Source organism: Nicotiana tabacum, chromosome 5, assembly GCF_000715075.1.
Source record: "Nicotiana tabacum cultivar K326 chromosome 5, ASM71507v2, whole genome shotgun sequence".
NCBI classification, from domain to species: domain Eukaryota; kingdom Viridiplantae; phylum Streptophyta; class Magnoliopsida; order Solanales; family Solanaceae; genus Nicotiana; species Nicotiana tabacum.
In genome coordinates, this window is record NC_134084.1 from 160,210,146 (window position 1) to 160,231,882 (window position 21,737).

At 35.5% G+C, this 21,737-nt stretch overlaps 1 protein-coding gene and 1 long non-coding RNA gene across 2 annotated transcripts; one reads left to right on the forward strand and one right to left on the reverse strand.

Moving 5' to 3' along the window:
- Positions 1-5,135: 5,135 nt before the first annotated feature.
- On the reverse strand, positions 5,136-10,443 carry LOC107797096 (uncharacterized). The gene is made up of 2 exons (XR_001650600.2): positions 9,773-10,443; positions 5,136-5,312 (listed from the first exon to the last, which is right to left on the reverse strand). It is a non-coding gene; the product is annotated as an uncharacterized LOC107797096 (long non-coding RNA).
- Positions 10,444-14,701: 4,258 nt separating this feature from the next.
- LOC107797097 (caffeoyl-CoA O-methyltransferase 5-like) lies at positions 14,702-18,560 on the forward strand. Its single transcript, XM_016619959.2, has 5 exons — positions 14,702-14,917; positions 15,091-15,170; positions 15,854-15,998; positions 17,098-17,229; positions 18,031-18,560. Exons 1-5 carry the CDS (start codon positions 14,846-14,848, stop codon positions 18,322-18,324), a joined length of 723 nt encoding a protein of 240 aa, XP_016475445.1. The 5' UTR covers positions 14,702-14,845; the 3' UTR covers positions 18,325-18,560.
- Positions 18,561-21,737: the final 3,177 nt, after the last annotated feature.

Here is a 21,737-nt window from a genome sequence, read left to right on the forward strand (position 1 = left end):
CTAAAGGAATTATTGTTTCATTCAAAATGTTAAGGGGATTAAATAGAGTTTATTCAAGTATACAAAGAACTTAATATAAGTGAAAGCTAAATAAAGAGGATCTAAATTACCGTGCTTGATAAACATAATCGACAACGTATATATGAACCTCTTTCTAGAATGTTTCGTAACTCTATATAAATATTTATCTTTGTTTGTCAAAAAAAAAAAAAAACTCTTTCTAGGAATGCAAGATCCCAATTCTTAAAATAAGGATTCTCGTCTTATATTTCACATTCATATGCTTACATTTGCGGGCTACAGAAAATGATACTTCGCTAATCGAAATATCTTCATGTGATAATAAGTGGAGTATATAAATTCAAAATAAGGTGTATTTGGTACGAAGGAAGGTGTTTTCATATATATAAATTAAGTGATTTTCTGGCATGTTTTTTTGATGTTTATTGATAACTATGGGAAAAAAATACTATTTCTGGAGCATATATATATATAGAGAACATTAAAGGAGTGGATGGAGGGTCGGGAGTGAGGGTGGGAGGATATAGGGTTGAGGAGCGAGGAGTGAGAGGCGAGAAGTAGGATGATTTGGGGAGGGGGGGGGTTCAAGGGTAGGGCATAGGTGGTTAACCTCCACGCTGCTAAAGCAGTCACCTCACAAAATTAAAGGCTTGTATACGGTCAAAATCGAGTTTGCCTATTTTTGTATAACTGACCGAAATCGGGGTGGAATATCTAGGCTCAGCCTCAATTATATCGGGTCATGGTACAGATATAGGTTGGTAAGCTCGTGGATCAATGGCCGATTAAGATCGAGACCAGCCGTAGTCGAGACCTAAGTAAGAAATAAATCGAACGAGATCGAAGGAAGCCTGCCAGGTCGAATAACAGAAAGCCGAGATTCCGTGATCGGGCAAGAATCGTAGCAGAGATCTCAGCACATATCAAGTCAGGATCGGTTATTTAGTCCAACATGGGATTTACTTCCGTAACTAGAATTATACCATAAATAGGATTCATCTACTATACAAAAAGGCCCCCAATCACCTTGTAAGGGGACGGATACATTGACTGATAATCAAGCAATATATTACATCTTCCTCTCTTATATTCTCTTAAGTTTTACAATTCTAGTTCATACTTTTTCAACAGCATATTCAATTGTTCTAATATCTACTAGCTCGAGGGCTGAATTCCATTTCAATACTGGTTTGATCTATCTTATTGTTAATTTCTATTATTAATCTTCATATTTATCAATTGGTATTAGGTGAAATCACATGTCCTTAAAACCACATTATAAGTTTAATTGTTATCCAATTTTAAGGATTTTGAAAATTAAAATTATACTCCATTGAATATGTATTTTATTTAAAAATAATGTTTCGTTTTGTGAGGGGTTTTTCATTTCAGAATAAACATGTCAAACTCTCGAGTAGCACCTACACATACAGACAATGGCCTCGGCTGCTACGGTGAAAATAACAACATAGCCGCCCCGGGAAATAGAGTGCCTCCAGTCAACCCCAATAGGTCTCCGGCCAAGAACCTAATTGGCGTCAGCTCCCATATTGGCATTAATGGAAATTTGGGCATCGATCCTGAAAATAGCGTCCGCAGAGATGCTTGAGCGGCCGATCAGAATGCACAGAGCGGTGAAGAGGGCGGAATTAGTCTTCGAATGATATTTGAAATGTTTTAGACTCAACAAGCTACAATAGCACAACTCCAAAATTAGAATCCAGCTCGAACCCTCACTAGAAGTTGTTCACAGAGTCGAACCAGTTCCGGAGAGGCCAAATAAGAACGAATCAGGGACTGACCCCGCCATTACAAATATGCTCGAAGAACTCACAAAACGGATCGAATCGGGGGAGAACAAGATTGAGAAAAACGACAAAAGGGTAGAAGCGTACAACTCCCAAGTTGATCAAATTTCGGGAGCACCACCGATATTGGAAGGACTAGATTGTAAAAAGTTCGTGCAAAGACCCTTCCCCCTAGTGCAGCTCCGAAGCCAATCCCCAAGAAGTTTTGTATGCCCAAGATTCCAGAGTACAAGGGGACGACCGATCCGAATAAACACGTCACCTTATATACGTGCACCATCAAAGGAAATGACTTGGAAGATGACGAAATTAAATTCGTACTGGTGAAGAAGTTCGGGGAGACTCTATCGAAAGGTGCCTTAATATGGTATTATAACTTACCCCCTAATTTTATTGATTCGTTGCTATACTTGCAGATTCTTTTGTAAAGGCACACGCTGGAGCCATTAAAGTTGCAACAAGGAAGTCGGACATTTTCAAGGTAAGGCAGAAAGATAACGAGATGCTTAGGGAATTCATATCTCGGTTCCAAGCGGAGAGAATGGATTTGCCTCCGGTCACTGATGACTGGGTTGTTCAAGCTTTCAATCAAGGTCACAACACTTGGAGTTCCATAGCTTCAGAGCAGTTGAAGCAAAGTTTAATCGAGTACCTGGCTGTCACTTGGGCCGACATACATAATTGATATTAGTCAAAGATTAGGGTCGATGATGATCAATTGGGGATTCCTTCAGGGTCTGTTTATCCTAGCATACCCATGGATAGGATCAAAAGGGACATCGATCGAGAGCCGAGGTCGAATAGAGATCGATATCAACCGTACAACGGAGACCTAGAGGCAGCGGGTCTGGGCGAAGCTTCACATAAAATGAGAGGAGAAATGATCGAGGTCAAAATTCACGGGGGCTTGATACTGAGGAAGATCACATTAAATATCCAAAATCCGAATGAAGGTGCGACCCCATTCTAATTCTTTCTATTTTTTTGACTAACACTTGTATGATATCGACAAGGATCGGCACGAAGCTTTGGATCTTAAAGCATGTGTTGCACTCTTTTTCTCTTAGACCGATTTTTGTCCTAAATGGTTTTTCTGGCGAGATTTTTAATGAGGCAACCATTGTTCGTGCTAACTTAGAGCAATTCAACAGGAGGTTCCCTACAATAAGCCTAGAGTACTGGGGGGAATTATCCTCGAATGTCTACTTTATTGCAAAGAAATTACTTCGTGACAGCGAGGTCTCGATAGGAAAATGTTGTAAGGGTAAAACGGTCAAATGAACTGTGCCCATATAGGTTACTCAAGCCCTAACATCAAACATGCCCGCATGTATAATCATCTATTGAGAGGAGTATTTTTCCTTGCCGATATCTCATGCCTTTAGGAAAATTTCCTACTTCATACTCTTGATCTATTGTGTAAACAGGCTTAAGGGCCGATCATGACGGAAGTTCGAACAATTAACCCCACGCTTGAGGACTGCCATCCGAAAAACAAACAAAATCGAGCTACTAAAATTTTGAGACCATAAGACCTTAAAGCCGACCTTCGATTTTACAGGCCACGGCCACCCCACTCGGGGACTAACACTTCGGGCAAGCTCGAGGTGAAACAGAAAATACGCCCATAGGGTAAGTTCCGAACTAAAGAGGCTACAACCAAATTAACGCGGATCGGAGACGTCCGAAATCCCTAACAAATACAAAGGCCTAAGGGCTACTTCTACTTCGAGTTCGAGTAAGTCCTCACTCGATCATAAAAGCCCAAGGGCTATCTTAACCCGAGTTCGAGCAAACTCTCACTCGGGACTATCTATAAAGCCTAAGGGCTAACCTCACTTCGAGTTCAAGCAAGTCCTCTCACGATCATAAAAGCCCAAGGGCTATCTTAACCCCGAGTTCGAGCAAACTCTCACTCGGGGACTATCTATAAAGCCTAAGGGCTAACTTTGCTTCGAGTTCGAACAAATCCTCACTCGACTATAAAGCCTAAGGGCTAACTTTGCTTCTAGTTCGAGCAAATCCTCACTCGACTATAAAGCCTAAGGGCTAACTTCACTTCGAGTTTGAGCAATTCCTCATTCGATCATAAAAGCCCAAGGGCTATCTTAACCCGAGTTCGAGAAAACTCTTACTCGGGGACTATCTATAAATCCTAAGGGCTAACTTTACTTCGAGTTCAAGCAAATTCTCACTCGATTATAAAGCCTAAGGGCTAACTTCACTTCAAGTTCGAGCAAGTCCTCACTCGATCATAAAAGCCCAAGGGCTATCTTAACCCGAGTTCGAGCAAACTCTCACTCGGGGACTATCTATAAAGCCAAAGGGCTAACTTTACTTCGACTTCAAGCAAATCCTCACTCGGCTATAAAGCCTAAGGGCTAACTTCACTTCGATTTTGAGCAAGTCCTCACTCGATTATAAAAGCCCAAGGGTTATCTTAACATGAGTTCGAGCAAACTCTCACTCGAGGACTATCTATAAAGCCTAAGGGTTAACATTACTTCGAGTTCGAGCAAATCATCATTCGATTGTAAAGCCTAAGGGCTAACTTCACTTCGAGTTCGAGCAAGTCCTCACTCAATCATAAAATCCCAAGAGCTATCTTAACACTACTGAAAAATTGGTCTACGGTAACGGTTGGACAACCATTTCCATAGACTATGTAACCGTTGCCATAGGTATACTGGAACGGTTCATAACCGGTTACATCTGCCCGCGTGCCAATAGGCCTATTGGAATGGTTCGTGTAATGTTTTGCATCACCGTGACTATAGATACGTCTATCGCAACGATTTTCACCTTCTTTGTTGGAACGTTTATTTTTTTCAATTGGAACGGTTCAAAACCGTTAATATATTGTTTACAAAACGGTTCTTAACGGTTACCATATTATTTAAAGCAACACTTATGTAAGCTATTGTTACGGTTATGTATGGATATAGCAACGATTTTTGTAAGCTATCGCAACGGTTATATTTGTATTTGGAACGGTTTATAGATCAATTTGGAATATTTTATCGGATCTACTGCAAAGGTTATATTTGTATTTGGAACGGTTTATAGATCAATTTGGAATATTTTATAGGATCTATTGCAACGGTTTACATTGTCTACTAGAACGTCATTTGTGTTCTATTGCAACGGTTCTAGTAGGCTATTGTATCAGTTCAATTAAAACCAAAATATAGCACTTGTTATAAATAAATATTTATATATATAACAAAATAATAATAACACTAGTTTTTAAATACATCATAAAATGAAACTATTAATAATGTAAAATTATCATTCAAGCAAATAATATCCATAAAGCAAATGTTGTACCCCAAGTGCATAAGTTTAGTACATTTCAAGAGAGTAAGTAAGTTTCAAAAATGTTGATAACAAAAGATTCCTAGAACATTCATCTATAACAATTCAAACTTCTATCTCAAGTAAGGTCTAGTTCTTCTTCATCATCCATTTCTTGATCTACTCCACCTACAAAAGAGGATAAATAAAGTTATTAACAGTTTTAAACTTCTGAATGAAACAACATGATCTGATTGTACTTCCATTACTTTTTCAAAGGAATAAAAGTAATGGAACAGCTTCAGCTAACTTTTATGAATAAAATAACATGATCTGATTGTACATTTCTTCCATTTGAAGTAAGAAATCAAGATCACTACACTTACACCCAACTAAGTTGTAAAAGCAGCTAACAATTATGAACTATATATTAAAAAAAGACAGCTTCAGAAATCAAGTCTTCCAATCTGATACAGAGTATATTGACTAAGTAATAAACATCTAGAAAGTGCACATATGAAGCAAGAAATCAAAATCTTTGAACTTACTCAGGTAAATATGTAAAGACATCAAGTCATTGGACTATATATATTAGACAATAGAAGAGGCAACTTACAAATTCAATTTCTTCCAATATTATTCCAAGATTACATTTGACAAAGTCAGAAACCTCTAAAACAAGTTAAAACATGAAGCAAGAAATCAAGATTATTACACTTACCCACTTAAATATGTAAAGGCAACAACTTTTGGACTTAAAATATTTTGAAAAATGAAGCAGCAACTAGCAACTTTATAGTAGTACTTATTAAAAGCTGAGGCTGAGACAATGTTAAGAGTAAGCTTTAAATTTTGGGTAATGGCCTTCTTTGGAGGTTGTTCTTTATCTATCCTATCATTATTACCATTCTTGTTGTTATGAATTGCAGGCTACTCTGGTGGTCAAGCCTCGGTTGTGGGATATGTTGTGGTGACCAACCTCACAAAAGGGTTAAGAAAAAGAGTTTGGGAAAGGTCAGAGGTATATTTTTTCTCCAAGTGAAGTAATTCCTATTTGCTGGAGACTATTTAAGTACAAAAACACATTTATACTCTGACTTTTAATTTTATATAGAAAGTCTGCTACATGCTGTAGTTTTTAATTTGTTAAGAACTTAGTGTTTCAGTCAATTAATATTAAATTAAATGTTCAAACGTTTTGTTATTCAGATATATGTGGTGGAGATAAGAATATTGGATAGAGTTATTAAGATACAGACCAATTAGAAGGTGTGATTTTTATACGCATTCTAACCAAGTCAGTGAAGTCCTCAGTAAACTTAGATACATATCTATATCACTGTCCAATTCTAAACATATAATGCAACATTAATCCAAAATTGCTACAAGAATGAACCTTAGAGCTATTTCTTAGCAATGTAATGCCCGAAAACGCAGGAACCCCAAACAAGACAATCAAGTTTAACACATAAGTACCAAGTCCCAACCACAACTACAACCTCAACCATTGACTCTCAGTCGGTCACAAAGAAGTTGGATACCAATAATACTGAAATAGGCACATCAATAGGAAGAAAAAAGGATATTACCATATCCACCCGTGCAGATTTGACTTAAACCAAAAAAACAACTAACTTGAGAGCTCACCCGTGCAGATTTGCTGCCAAAATTACTGCAGAAAACCGATCAGAAACAACCTAGATTTCAACTTTTTAATTGCTGCAATTCGTTGTTAAGTTGTAGCTCAGTAAGAAACAAGGCAGTATTAGGTTTTTAAACAGGAAGAAACAAGACAGTATCAACAAGAAACAAGACATTTTGACATTATGCAATTCTCCTATGGCAATCTTAATTCCATGAATATTAAAGAAAAAGTCGTCCTTTCTTATTAATATCTAGTATATTTTATTTTGTAACACCAACTTGAGAATTTTTACTAATTAAATTCCACATGGACATAGGTTCTACCTGCCCTGTATATAAATGTAGATGTTTTACCAAACTAACCCAAGCAGGCTTAAATACATCTCTAGCTCTCTACTTCTTTAAAAAATTGGAAAAAATATCAAGAGAAAATTACAAAGAAACAGAAAATGGGTTGTTGGTCTGCTGAAAATGCCACTAAATCTTTTCTCTAAACCATGAACATGGTAAGTATAATTATGAACTTATCATATGTGCAATCTGATATACAATTCAAATGATTTTTTCTCCTCAAGTTGAATGTTATGTTGATCTGATTCAGGGAAAGAGAGCTACAGAACCAAACAGAGCAGAGTTCATCTCCGCGCTCGCAACAGGAAATAATGTACAACTTATGGTAGTTGCTTGTGCAAATGTTGCAGACTTCACCACCCTTGCACTGGTGGCAGCAGGTCAACAAACAGGAGGACGCGTCGTAGGAGAAGGGCTGTTGCTGACCAGAATTGGTGCAAAGTCAAAAAAGGTTACGGCTCAAGGAATGGAAAATATAGGACATTGGATTGTTAAGGTAGATAAATGCATATGAGAAGAACATGTATACAGAGTAAAATCTCCTCGAAGGAGAGTGGTTGAAGCCTAAATCTTGATACATTATACTTACTACCAGATACAACTAGTCTTTTAGAGAATTTTAGTAGATTGGAATTGTAAATACTTATTTAATGTAAAACACTTCAGTTTTCATGGAAAACTACCAAAATTCAAATATACGGGAGGAGAAATTTTGATAAATATAAAATGTATTTTCCAGTATTCTAATCTGATAACTTTATGGAGAAAAAAATTGTTCTCATAGACATTTACTTTTGAGTTCATAATATTAATTTCATATTTCAATTCTTTAGTTCTAGAAGTAGAATTCTCCCTAATAGATTGGGAAAAAACTGCATTATGAACCCGCACGTTCTACAATTTGAAGGAAACAAGAGTAAAGGCATAATGACATTTGCATTGGATTTTGTTTTACTTTGAAAGATCATATTCCTTAAAAACTTTCAAAACACTAGGACTGATCATTGTGATACTTCTTCAAGCTAACATCCTCTGTTTCTTATGGCTAAGTAGGGATTGGGAGCTAAAATGGAATGAGAAAAGTGGCATCTTTCTTTGCAAGTATACAACAACAAAGAGTCGTCAAGGCAACCACAGAACTACGCGATGATAAAGGGCCGGAGGCGAAGTTAAAAAATGACTAAACTAACTAGACTAAGCCATCTTACTAACTTCCCTCTAAAAAAAAATAGAACAGAGAGAGAGAGCAGTGGTAGAAAAGCAACAGAAGGGGTGTAACGTTTGGAGTATGTACTGACATTGATTGTTAGTCCCAGTAGATATAGACGATTGATTAGTTGCATAACAGCTTGTTGTGCAAAGGAAGCTTCTCCAGGTGAACGAGCATTGAAAGCTAGCATGTTAGGATCAACTCGTAATCCTGGATTCATTCTCCATTCGAAGCTCGTCATTCTCATAGGGTTCAAAATGGTCTTTCTTTAACTGATTTTTATACTTTCTCCAAGTATTTTGAATTGATTGAAAAACTCACTTTTTTGCATCTTCATGAATGTCATATTTTCGCTACAAATTTAATGCATTTAGGTTAGTATAACAATATGAAATATCCACACACACCTATTAAATATTGTGACTTCAAACCTTGATATATTTTCACATATCTTCTTTTGTCTCAAGTTTCCTTCAATTAAACACATTAAGAGAACAAAAGGTTGCATTCATTGCCAATGTACCGATGAAGCTACCCAACTCATTTACCTCTTCATCAGTAGGACCTATGAGTTGATTGTTCTGATTTAGCACAATTTGCTTACGCTCTTTCACTCCACAATAGTACAAAGCAAAGATAATCATCAATTACTATTGTTAATTAATTTTATTCACTCCACAGATATACTCATCTGTCCATCTTAGGAGATTCATCCAACTTTTGTCACCGTATCCATAATTATCCTATATAACATATTCAAATCACCAAAATTAATATTCAAGGTAAGCAAAGTTAACTCTTATCCATATTAGGCTCAAATTAAGTATAATGTGAAAACCTAAATAGCCACCTGATTACATGGACTCTTTATTTACTTTGATGTACTAGATATCAATTAGATGTGCTTATATCAGATACTCACCTATAAGTGAGTTCTTGTAATATAAATAACCACAATTCGGCTACAAAATTTAGCCCAAAAATAGCTCCGGATGGAATCTAAAACTAATCAAGAAGCTCATGATTTCCAAATAGTGTTAGTACTTTCCACATTGAGAAGAAAACATATGATCAGTTTAACCTACGTAGAGATATGTATCACTTTGTGTATACAATTTTAATGGTAACTTCGATAATAAGAAATCATATCAGCTATGAATTCAGAGTGTTCTGAAAGAAAAGAAAGTTGCAACAGCATATATTTGCTCCTTAGCAAATTCCAAGTCAACATTATATGAAAAAACGATTTTGCGATTGAAAGCCCTTACCATTTTCCAGTTAACACGACATATTCTGACAACATTGTAACATATCAATTGAAGGTAAGTTACAACGACAAACACATAAACTGGAGTTTCTTGCTTATGGTTCAAAAACACAACTATCGAATGCAATTATCTAAACTTACCGTGATTAAATACAAAAGAGATTAAAAAACACTTACCGTGATTTATCCCACAGCTATCAGTTGCAATTTCTTCCTCACTAATGGAATCTGCAAATTATGGCTCAACTATTAAGAAATTGCAAAAGGAGGTGGTCGAGCTTAGTGGAGAAAAAACCCTACAATTTTAGGGCTATTTGAAAATGTGGAGCTTGGATTAATAGAAGAAGGTGGTTATTTCAGGTGGAGGAGATAAAGTTTATGGGTGAAGAAAAAAGAAAATCAAATCTTGGAACTACTCAAAGAGCTGGAACAATTTTGTTGACAACGGGATGGTGGTTGTTGTTGACGGCCGTAGAAGGAGGTGGTTGTTGACGGCCATAGCTGTTACATAGTCGGAGGTTCTACTGTGGACGTTGACGGCGGGATGGTGGCAGAGTCGGCGGTTGATGGCTGCCTTTCGATGGTTGTTACAGAGTCGTCGTTCTCGGTGAAGTCCCTTTTGAGAGGGATGGCCTTTCGATAGCCATTAATTATTTTTAATTTTATTAGGTATAGAAATTAATTAAGACAAAAAGAAATTTATGTAAAAATAGGGGTTCTAGCACGAATTTTACGAAACTTCAAGGGGGCCAAAATTTTAGGAGGGAAATAACAAACGTTCCCATTGTATTAATTTCAAGATTCGTGGCAATATATTTATTTATTGACACGGTTAGCATAAGCATTGCAAAAAATAAACCCCTATGGGAACGGTTGCTAATTAATGGGAACGGTTTTATAGCCAAAGTGTGCTAATATCACCCATGTAATATTACAACGGTTGGAACCATTCCAATAACTTATCTATAGGAACGGTTGTTGAACCGTCACAAAAATATTCGTTCCAATAGGCCAATTTTCTGGTAGTGTAATCAGAGTTCGAGCAAACTCTCACTCGGGGACTATCTATAAAGCCTAAGAGCTAACTTTATTTTGGGTTTGAGAAAATCCTCACTCTACTATAAAGCCTAAGGGCTAACTTCACTTCGAGTTCGAGAAAGTCCTCACTCGATCATAAAAGCCCAAGGGCTATCTTAACCCGAGTTCGAGCAAACTCTCACTCGGGGACTATCTATAAAGCCTAAGGGTTAACTTTACTTCGAGTTCGAGAAAATCCTCACTCGACTGTTAAGCCTAAGAGCTACTCAAACTCTATTACAAATGGTCATTCGGGGTCCATCAATCTTAGTCGAAATATCAAAGCCCCGAGCATGGGTTTTTTCAAGGGTCTCCCTCCGAGACTGACACTTGGCGCGCTCGGCAACCTCTTTTGCCCGAACCTGAGCAGTTTCCTTTTGCGGAACGGTTTTAGATATTTTGGCCATATTGTTTTTGGGAGCAAGGAAGAATAGAGATTGGAATATTTGGTGCTTTGAGAAGAAGAGGCAAAAGAACTCGGACTCAATTCGCTTCTTGTCATTACACTCCAAAGAATAAGGGGACTATCTGTATATGGTCAAAATCGGGTTTGCCTACTTTTGTATGACTGACCGAAATCGAGGTGGAATATCTAGGCTCGGCCTCGGTTATATCAGGTCATGGTACGGATATGGGTTGGTAAGCTCGTGGATCAATGGCCGATCAAGATCGAGACCAACCGTGGTCGAGACCGAAGTAAGAAAGAAATCGAGAGAGATCGAAAGAAGTCTGCGAGGTCGAATAATAGAAAGCCGAGATATCCGTAATCGGGCAAGAATCGTAGCGGAGATCTCGGCACATATCAAGTTAGGACCGGTAATTTAGCCAATCATGAGATTTACTTCCGTAATTAGAATTATACCATAAATAGAATTCTTCTACTATATAAAAAGGCCCTCAATTATCTTGTAAGGGGACGTACACATTGACTGATAATCAAGCAATATGTTACATCTATCTCTCTTATATTCTCTTAGGCTTTACTATTAGAGTTCATACGTTTTCAATAGCATATTCAGTTGATTCAAAGGTGATTTAGCTTGAAGGTCACACTTGTTCATCACATTGGTTTGATTTATCTTATTGTCAATTTCTATTACTAATCTTTACATTTATCAATTGGTATTAGGTGAAATCACGTGTCCTTAAAATCACATTATAAGTTTAATTGTTATCCAATTTTAAGGGTAAACAAGGCCCCAAAAGCTACTCTTTTTATATGTAATTTAAATATTTATTATACTTGTTATGTGATTTTTCTTTGTAGTTGGTTGAGAAATTCTAATGAAAGTAAAAGGCAATTAAATCTGTATTTACTTTCTAGTTGTTCTCACTCTAACTTGAACAAATTTTATTTACAACTTTAATTTTGTAAGATATTTTCTTTCAAGGTTTTTGTAGGTAAGATTCAAGCTAATTAGATTGTGAAAAACTATAGTTGATTTGTTTATCATCTTTGTAAATACAAATTCCCTTATGTTGACGATCGTGTGGAAAAAATCAAAATTAAACTTAAGAAAATCTTTTCAAAAGTTAGTAATATTTCAATAAAGATTAAATGAATTGGTTAAATTGCATATCAAAAAGTTAAAAAAAAAATAAAGAAAAATATCTAAAATTATTAAACAAGTTTAAGGCATCTTATCATGGCTTGTCTTTAGGCCTCTAACACCATTGAGACGCCTCTGGGGTAGGGCTGGGTGAAGGGGGTTGGGGTGCATGGGGATAATCAACATTATTAAATTTATTTTTCTTATTTCCACTAGGGTTCTTGAGCCGAAGGTCTTTCGAAAATAGTCTCTCTACTCCCTCGCGGTAGGGGTAAGGTCTGCGTAGTCACTACCCTCCCCGAATCCCACTTGTGAGCTATTTCACTGGATTGTTGTTGTTGTTGTTATTGTTATTGTTATTTCCACTAGGGAAGTCATTTTCTGATTTTTTCGAAATTTATTTTCTTAAAAAAATATTTTCCTCAAACATCTTAATTAACCAGCCAAACAAAACAACAATTGAAAAATATTTTTCAGAAATTTTTTCCTCCATACCAAACGCACCCATAATTTTGCTCAAGTATCTCTTAGATAAGTATATATATTGGCACTTCCGTTGAGAAATAAAGAACACGAATACAATCAAAAAAGACAAACAGTTCTAAAACTAATCTGTAAACCTGATATTTAACTGTGTAGACTTCGTATATTTGGATACATTTGATAAGACAAGAAGCCAAACTTTACTCATAAATTTCCATTGATCATGAGCAGCAACAAAATTAGAACTACCAAGATATTGAGTGACTTTCATAAATAAACGAATTTAGCTCTTAGGCTGTAAATTATCGTTACGCTATTACTGCTTTTTTATCAATTCCTTATTACCGTTTATTTTATTTTTACATCAAATAAGACTTATTGTAAATAGTTACATATATATTGTTAAAGCTAGGTTAATTTTGAGCCTCTTTGTTAAAAAAATGGAGGTTGTACATAGTCAAACCTCTGACCTACTCTAAGATAATATAATATACAGCTAAACCAATATGCCAAAAAGCCTTAATATTCCTACTCGAACGAGCGAGAAAAATCGAAATATTCCTATTCGAACAAGAAGTTCTATAATTTACAACTCTTCTTTATATAATAATTAGACATATTACTCCGCATTCCTTATCCATCTACTAAAAAGTTTAAAATAAAAAGGATCGAACTACCTATTCATTATTCGGGTGAATCATAGAATATCAAAATGGACAACAAAGGAACGAAAGAAAGAGGAAAAAAAGTAGAAGAGTACATATGGTCGTCATGGCCCATGGGTCACCATTTTACCAACTATCTATGCTATGTTATATTAGTTTATGTATTTATTCTTATCAACAAATGTATGTGGATCCAAATTCTTTGCACCAACCTCCCACCAACTTTGAAAATGAAGAACCATCCCTACTCAATTAACTTCCTTTTTGTGTGCACGTCCTACTTAAAAGACTTGCCAATGTTCCCTATTGCTTTCCTCACCCACCCACCCACCAAACTTCTTCGGATATATATATACTTCTAATATTTATATTTTTTGGTTGGGGTAGGGTGGACCAATGAATGAAAAAGAAGAAATAAAACTATGATGATATTTAAACCAAAATCTTAACTTAAGAGTTTAATTTTTATAGTTTCTATTGTCAAAATTATTCTCGAGAACTTTTTTAAGTCTAATTTTGTTTTATTGGAGATTAGATTACCATTTTCTTTCACTCTCTGTTTGATCTTTTCTCAATTAGGTGTCTTTATAAACTTAAGAGTTTAATTTTTATGTTAATTAATAATTTTTCTTAAACATTTCACAAAGTAAAACAACTTCTGCATGACTTTAATAAAAGTTCTCTCTTCCTAATCAAGGCCATATGAAAACAAATAGACTACTTGTATTATATTTCCATTATCTATTACTAAGTCTTTGAAATAAATCCAGCCGTTGAATGTGGTTTCTGGTGATATCATCTAACGATTGAGAGCCATCCTTAACTACTTCGTTTGGTCCCACAATGGTGGGGTCCACACATAGCCTCACACTGTTGACGAAACTTACCAACCACGGACCCGGTTGGCGGCCGGTCCATGCGCAAGAAAGCCACGTAAGTTCAACAATAACATACCCGTTATTCTCACAAGCGGGCTTTGGGGAGGATCGGATGTACGTACACCATACTCCTACCTTGTGTGAGGTAAAAATATTTATAAAACCTTGACTCAAGAAAAGTATTTTCAAAATAGGCGTAAAAAATATATGAGTAAAAAAGTTAAGATGAAAATATTGGGAAAAAACATATTGATAGCAAAATAGTAAAGATAACCAAATTAAAAGATATAAAAGTAATGATAAACTTGATAGATAAAATAATAGTAATAAAATAAAAACAATAATGCTGATAATTAATGAACAAGGTCCAAACCAGACTCCTTTCTTTGATCCCCCTTCCCGGGCAGGGAAGAGAACGAAAATGGACCGCAGATGGTAGTCGTGGTTGATTCGAGGATCTTACGCGGGTGTCTATATATACATTCCATTCCCTTGATTCCAAACTCAGAAAAACATAGAAAATCAACAATCAAACTGAAGAAAAGCCTAAAAAGATTGGCCTAAAGGAGAGAAAAGTAGCAAAAAAACATCAAAGAAATGGCAGAGAATGGAATTAAACACCAAGAGGTTGGCCACAAGAGTCTTTTGCAAAGTGACGCTCTTTACCAGGTATAATTATTTCCTCTAAAAATGAAATTTTGTGTTTTCTTTTTGTGTTTTAGATAGCAATCGCTAGTATCTTAATTAAGATTTAGAGTTAATAACTTTATTGATTACATACATATACAAACATGTTTCTATATTCCTGATTATATTGGCATTTAATTTTCTACTTGTGACAGTACATACTTGAAACCAGTGTATACCCAAGAGAGCCAGAATCCATGAAAGAGCTCAGGGAGGTGACTGCTAAGCATCCATGGTGAGTAAATTACATTTGCAGAACAATTATATGTACTATTCCCTCTATCTCAATTTATGTGTCGTTATTCGAATATCAAGAATCAAATTTCTAATTTTTGACCATGAATTTGGACATATTTTTTAAATTTTTGGAATAAAATTTATATTTTTTTAATACTATGTAAAAATAATACAAGATGTAATAAGTAACAATTCAAAATATTTAAAATGCATATGAAAAAATTACAATAACTTGTTTAACTCTCGAAATCCATATAATAGTGGATGATTGACTGATTTCATATACTAAAAATAATCGTAGGAAATTTTTTGATAACCTGGATTCCTATTTCTCAATGATATTTCACGATCAAGACAATTGGCTAAATCCCACGAAACCATTTCATAAAAGTTCATTGATATTCTTTTTATAAAGCAAATCGACTTCGATTCTTGAATAATCCACATCACTTGTGCTTCTATTTGAACACAAGATTCCCTGTGGAAAAGACCCGTATCAATAATTATGATTTTACGTATGGACAATTCCTCAATATTTTGTTTATTCATGCCATATAAATTGGGATGGAGGGAATATTTTGTTTATTCATGCCATATAAATTGGAATGGAGGGAGTAGTTTTTTTTTTCCTTTATTTTTTTAACTGAATAATTTAAATATGAAAATGTTGGAAATTAACAGGAATTTAATGACAACATCAGCGGATGAAGGACAGTTCTTGAACATGTTGTTGAAGTTGATTAATGCTAAAAATACAATGGAGATTGGAGTTTACACTGGCTACTCCCTCCTTGCTACTGCCCTTGCTATCCCCGATGATGGAAAGGTATAATATTAATTATTTCATAGGGGATAACGATCGAATTATATTATTCCCTCGGTTTCAATTTGTTTGAATCTTTTTGGAGTAAATTGACTAATTTTTTGTGTAAATTCGGACATAGATTCTGTAATTTCTTGGAATATATTTACATATTTAAAAACTACATAAAAAATATTATAAGTTATAATAATTAACAATTTAAAATATTTAAAAAAAAATGCAAAAAATATAATAAAACAAGACATTGTTTGACTCCCCAACTAATATTAGGTTCATTCTTGTTTAACGAGAAAGAACTATTTGTTTTTTCTCTAGTTGTTTTGGTAGCTCCACCAGAATTGTCCCTAGCTAAGAGAAAAGGAATAAAAAGAGAAAAGAAAGTTCCTATGAGAGGGTATTGGACTTGAATTAAAGAAAGAAAGCAAGAGAGTTAGGAGAAACAAATAAATAAATTTTTCGTTGGCATATTATTTCTTTTTCTTCCAAAGAAAATCGTATTTTTAAACATAAATACCATATATCAGTGGCGTACGCAGAATTTTTCATAAGCGGTGTTATGATTTTATACTATAAACAATAAATAAATATCATATTAAAAAAATATAACTCGAATCATATTAATAAAACACAACTCAATTATATAACAACTCTCCTTGATAAACTTTTATTTTTTAAAATATATTCAAAATAACCTCACTAGAAATATACTAAATGTACTTTCATTTTATAAAAGGCATCAAACAATTACTTAAAAACTCATAATTAATCTGTCATGTTCGAACCCATGACGCGAGATAAAAAGCTAGAGCATTTCACCACATGAGCTACGTAGCAAATAATGCCAGCCACTTCAACTAAATTATACATTTGTTTAGTTCTGCATTTTAATTATTTATAAGCAATAAGTAAAAAAATTCGATGAAGCGGTGTCACGTGACACCACTTTGCCCAAGGTAAATCCGCCCCTGCCATATATAATGATATAATTAAGAACAATAAGATATATACGGCAAATATTTCTTTTCTTTTTCTTTTGCATATCCCGTTTGCCCATTAGCATGACCAAAAATCTAATTTTTTATAACTTCTTTCTTTTATGCAGATATTAGCAATGGACATTAACAGGGAAAATTACGAAATAGGATTGCCCATAATAGAAAAGGCCGGTGTGGCTCACAAAATTGAATTTAGAGAAGGCCCTGCTTTGCCTGTTCTTGATCAATTGGTTGAAGATGTGAGTTTACTCCTTCCCAAATCCACTTATCATTTGCTTTTAATTATCTCTTTAATACTACTATTTTTTTATTATTGATATAGTTTCTAGTAGATTATTATCTTCTTTTTTGGTTACAAGTGTAAATTCAGCTATTTGAATTTTTATATAACTTTTAATTTGAAACCACACCAAGAGTTAAACAAACTTTACAACGTTACAAAGAACTTAGGACATTATAATTGTTTTTGCATTAGATTAATAATCCGGAAAGGTTTGTTTAATCGTAGCAAGAGCTCGAAAAACTATACTTAGCTCCTTGAGAGCTTCTTTTCGACCAGACTGACTTGACAAAAAAATATTTTCCTATAGATAATGAGAATTTGGTGAAGCTTATTCGGGATTAATCTTTCTTATCCGAAAGTCTTATCAAACTCTTTGCCACTGTAAGTGCGACATATGTAATAGTGATTGAAAGAACTAATATGGCATGATCCCGATTATAAGCGTCTTATTTAGTTTAGGGATTCCTTCACTAGGGGTTGTTTGGCCATACAAAAAAATCACTTTTTTTTCTTCGAAATCAACGTTTGGCCATGAAATCTTCGATTTTCACTTGAAAACTCCAAAAGGTTGTTTTTCAAAATTTTCTCTTCAAATCACTCACAAAAATTCAAAAACAACCCAAAATTACATTCATGTCCAAACAACTCTAACTTTCAAATATCATTTTTAGTATTTTCACATCTTTTCGAAATTTTACAATTCTTATGTCCAAATGCCCACAAACACTAATAATTTTCATTTCAATTTTGGTTTCAGAAAAAGAATCATGGCACATATGATTTCATATTTGTGGATGCTGACAAGGACAACTACATTAACTATCACAAAAGGATAATAGATTTGGTGAAAGTTGGTGGTTTGATTGGGTACGACAACACCCTATGGAATGGTTCTGTGGTGGCTCCACCCGATGCACCAATGAGGAAATACGTAAGGTATTACAGGGACTTTGTATTGGAGCTTAACAAAGCCCTAGCCGTTGATCCTAGGATTGAGATTTGTATGTTACCTGTTGGTGATGGCATTACCTTGTGCCGCCGCATCAGCTGATCATTCCAATATTCTTTTGTTTCTTTTTTATTTCTAAGTATAAAAAAAAAAAACCTTTTCTTTTTTGTTTCTCTTTTGGTTTATAATGTAAGGGAGGACTTCCTTTTGAGCTATGAGTATCATATTATTCAATATCTGTAATGGTAAAAGATTGTATCTCAATGTATTTCTCATAATTAAAACTTGCAAGTATTAGAATGAAATATTCCAGAATAGGGTCATGGTTTAAACTTTAACATTTGTTCCATCCTTTTTATTTATTTATTTTTCAGTATAAAGTTCATGCTTCTCGTATCTCATTTTTAGTTGTTCTTTTGATTTTGAAAAGCTCATTTTGCTTCATGGGATTTATTATGCAGAGCTTAAAATTATAACAATTCTTGATATTTGTTGCTTCTTACATTGCTAGTATTGAATATTTTTTAACTTTGTCAATTTTATGTAAAGCAATTTTTCTATTTTCATGTCGATTCTACAGATTACAAGGTAATCATATCTGGAAATTTCTCATTGATAATTATTTTAAAAATAGAAATTATTTAACAATTTGAATGTGTAGTAATTTGCTCAACTTTTATTAGGATGGTTTGCCCCTCTCTTTTCTCTTTTGCTCGGATGTTTGTGGAGTAATTTAAAAAGCTTATACTATTTTAATTTCCTTTCAGAATTTTGTGTCGAGTACAATAAGTTTTACAATAGATTAGATGAACTTTTGCTTAACTATTGTTATCATTTACAATTTTCTAGTCAATGATATGAAGACTTAAATTCGACAAAAGAAACTCGGAACGACATAGAAGGTGATAAGACTTCTTTTTTTTTATTTCTTCATCTGGTTCATTTTTCAATCTCCAGTAGACTATATAAATGTCATATAATGTATGTGAATTTTTCTAAATTAGCAATGAAAGTACTCTTTGTTTGACTCAAAATATATTAAAACCTTTTTGAACAAATTAATTAAAGATGAAGGGATAAATCTTAGCTGAATATAATAATCTCTAGAAAGAATAATAGATAAAGAGAAGATGGACGTTAAGTTTCTTTTCATTCAAGAATCATAATCTTTCCCGAGTCCTTCTTCCATATTACAAGGTTATTGTCTCCTTTTTATACTAAGGGAGAAACTCTTCTAAATTGTAAAAGACAAAATATAAGGAATATTCGATGGAATATTCCTAATGTCCCCTAATGGGCGTACACTATTACAAGGGTCGTACAGTCTCTTCTTTGCCTTAAGGTCGCCTCCCTCGGGACGTCGACTCAAAGAGACCCTGTCGTTTGTCGTACTCATCGTTGGTCGTGGTCGGTCAAATTTGGACCCTTACAGTTAGTCCCTCCACTTGTCGGAGTTGCAACCTGGAGCGTCCTCGATGAGCGGACTTCATGCGTTCTTATGGAGAAATTTGATCCGTTAAAATGTTACGACGTGGCCAACGAGGGACGGTCAGCGTGTTCAGCAAGACATCGAGTGATACACTTTACCGGAAAATGATGTCAGCTTCACGTGTGTCATCATCACGCAGGTTTTCGAGGCAGGAATTGATGGCTTGATGCTTTGATTCTTGCGCTGCTTTGTGACCTGCCGCCTCGATTCTGGCACCACCCAACCCTATAAATAGGTGAATGGTTTGTTTTTTCGAAATTTTTTAACCATTTCACTCTTGATAACTTCTTTCACTCTTCCTAATTTACTCTCATATCCTTTTCTTTCTTCTTACGTTCTTCATTCGAAGCTTCTTCTTCCTTCTTCCTTTTGTGTTGATATTTCTTTGAACGATATTATGTCGAGGTCTCGTCATTCTCGTGAAGAGGTTCCTAAAGCCACCCCGTTGTCCACGACGCCCCCTTCTGGTGGCGAAGATACGGTGGTAGAAGAAGGTGACAGCCTTCCGACGGTGGAGGAGTTACTACCGAGGCATCCCTTATCCTAGAGTGACTTCCTCAAAGATCCCCCTCCTACTCCGGACCCCGTATTTTCTGAGATGGAGCAAGCTCATATCGACACTCTTCGTGTAAAGTATGACATTGCCGCTCATGTAGAAATGGTTTCGGCGAGGAGAGATTACGTGGATGCCCACAGACCTAGGTACGCTTTCTATGAGTACCCTTTTATGATCGGCTATACTCTTCCTCTCTTCCCCTTAGCAGAAGAATTCTGTAGGTTCTACCAAGTTTGTCCAGCACAACTTTCACCATATACGCTCAAGGTACTTCTACTGCTGACCAAGTATGCGGAGTTGGCGGAGTGTAACATTTCTGTCCACCACCTTTTGCACCTGTTCACGCCCGGTTTCCACAGGGGTACCATGGCGCATTTGAGGATTCGTGGCACGAAAGGGCTGGTGGTCGGGACAGATGACCGGGCAAGCCACAAGTTTTGGCACAAGTACATCTTTGTCAAAATCGAACATGTCGTTTCTGATTCCGCCAAGTTCCCGGAGCGATCGAATGAGACTCGTAAGTGTCACTGCTTGTTTTACTCTTCCTTCGTCTGTATTTATTTTAAAGTTTGTTTGTTTCCTGTTCGCAGCTTTGGGACGTCCGCCTCGGCCTATTGCGGATATCAAGGGTTGGGTAGCCCGTCTGTTGCCTCATGCAGCAGAGACTCTGTGAGACCCTATGTTTTTTTCCTTTTTCTCTTACGTAATATACGTAACGTTGCGTGGTTATATTAGGTATATATGATTGGGTGTAGCACATTGGGAGAATAAGAATGTAAATGTATGGTAATATCAAGGAACTAAACTAAAGCTGTAGGTCAAAGGAATCCCTTAAACAAAGGTTCGTGGTTAAAGAAATGGCTCGGGTGGCACCTCGCGCGTTCGGAAGGTTTAAGTTAATTTACACATGTGGGATAAGACGAAGAGTATCTAATATGCTAAAAATAATGTATTATGAGGTATTATAATACCACACTGGTCACATGTTAAGTTTTGGAATCAAGCAAGTTGCGAAATAAAGATCGGCAAAAGTTATCGTAAATTTCTCTAATAAATTTTCTAAACTTTGGGTCAAATATATTAGATTATTTCTCCCAATATATAAAGGGTTATGGGATCCACAACCTACCAAATCTAAGGTTTACGAGTCTAGTTTGCAACCAAAAAAACCTCATATCAATCCGACATTGGAGTAAAAGGTTATGACTATTTTACCGTGGACTGTCCAAGCTAAAACCGGGTCGCGAACCGGGTCGGGTCAAACAAGTAGTATAAGCCGGCAAATTCGACTTTTCAGACCTAAAAACATTTCATTTTCGTCCTAAAATAGTAAGAAAGCTGAAGAGAAGGTTCCATGGTGTTCTTGAGTGATTAAGGTGCGTTTTTAACGATTTCTACCGTTAAAATTTGCCCTCGTGCCTAGAAACGCAATCTCTACGCTTTGCCATTGTTTCCCCCTTCTATTAGCTG

Coding starts and splice junctions, on each gene's coding strand:
- LOC107797097 (XM_016619959.2), top strand. CDS start 14,846: ATGGCAGAGAATGGAATTAAACACCAAGAGGTTGGCCACAAGAGTCTT. Junction 15,999..17,097: donor CTATCCCCGATGATGGAAAG/GTATAATATTAA, acceptor TCTTTTATGCAG/ATATTAGCAATGGACATTAA. Junction 17,230..18,030: donor TTGATCAATTGGTTGAAGAT/GTGAGTTTACTC, acceptor TTTTGGTTTCAG/AAAAAGAATCATGGCACATA.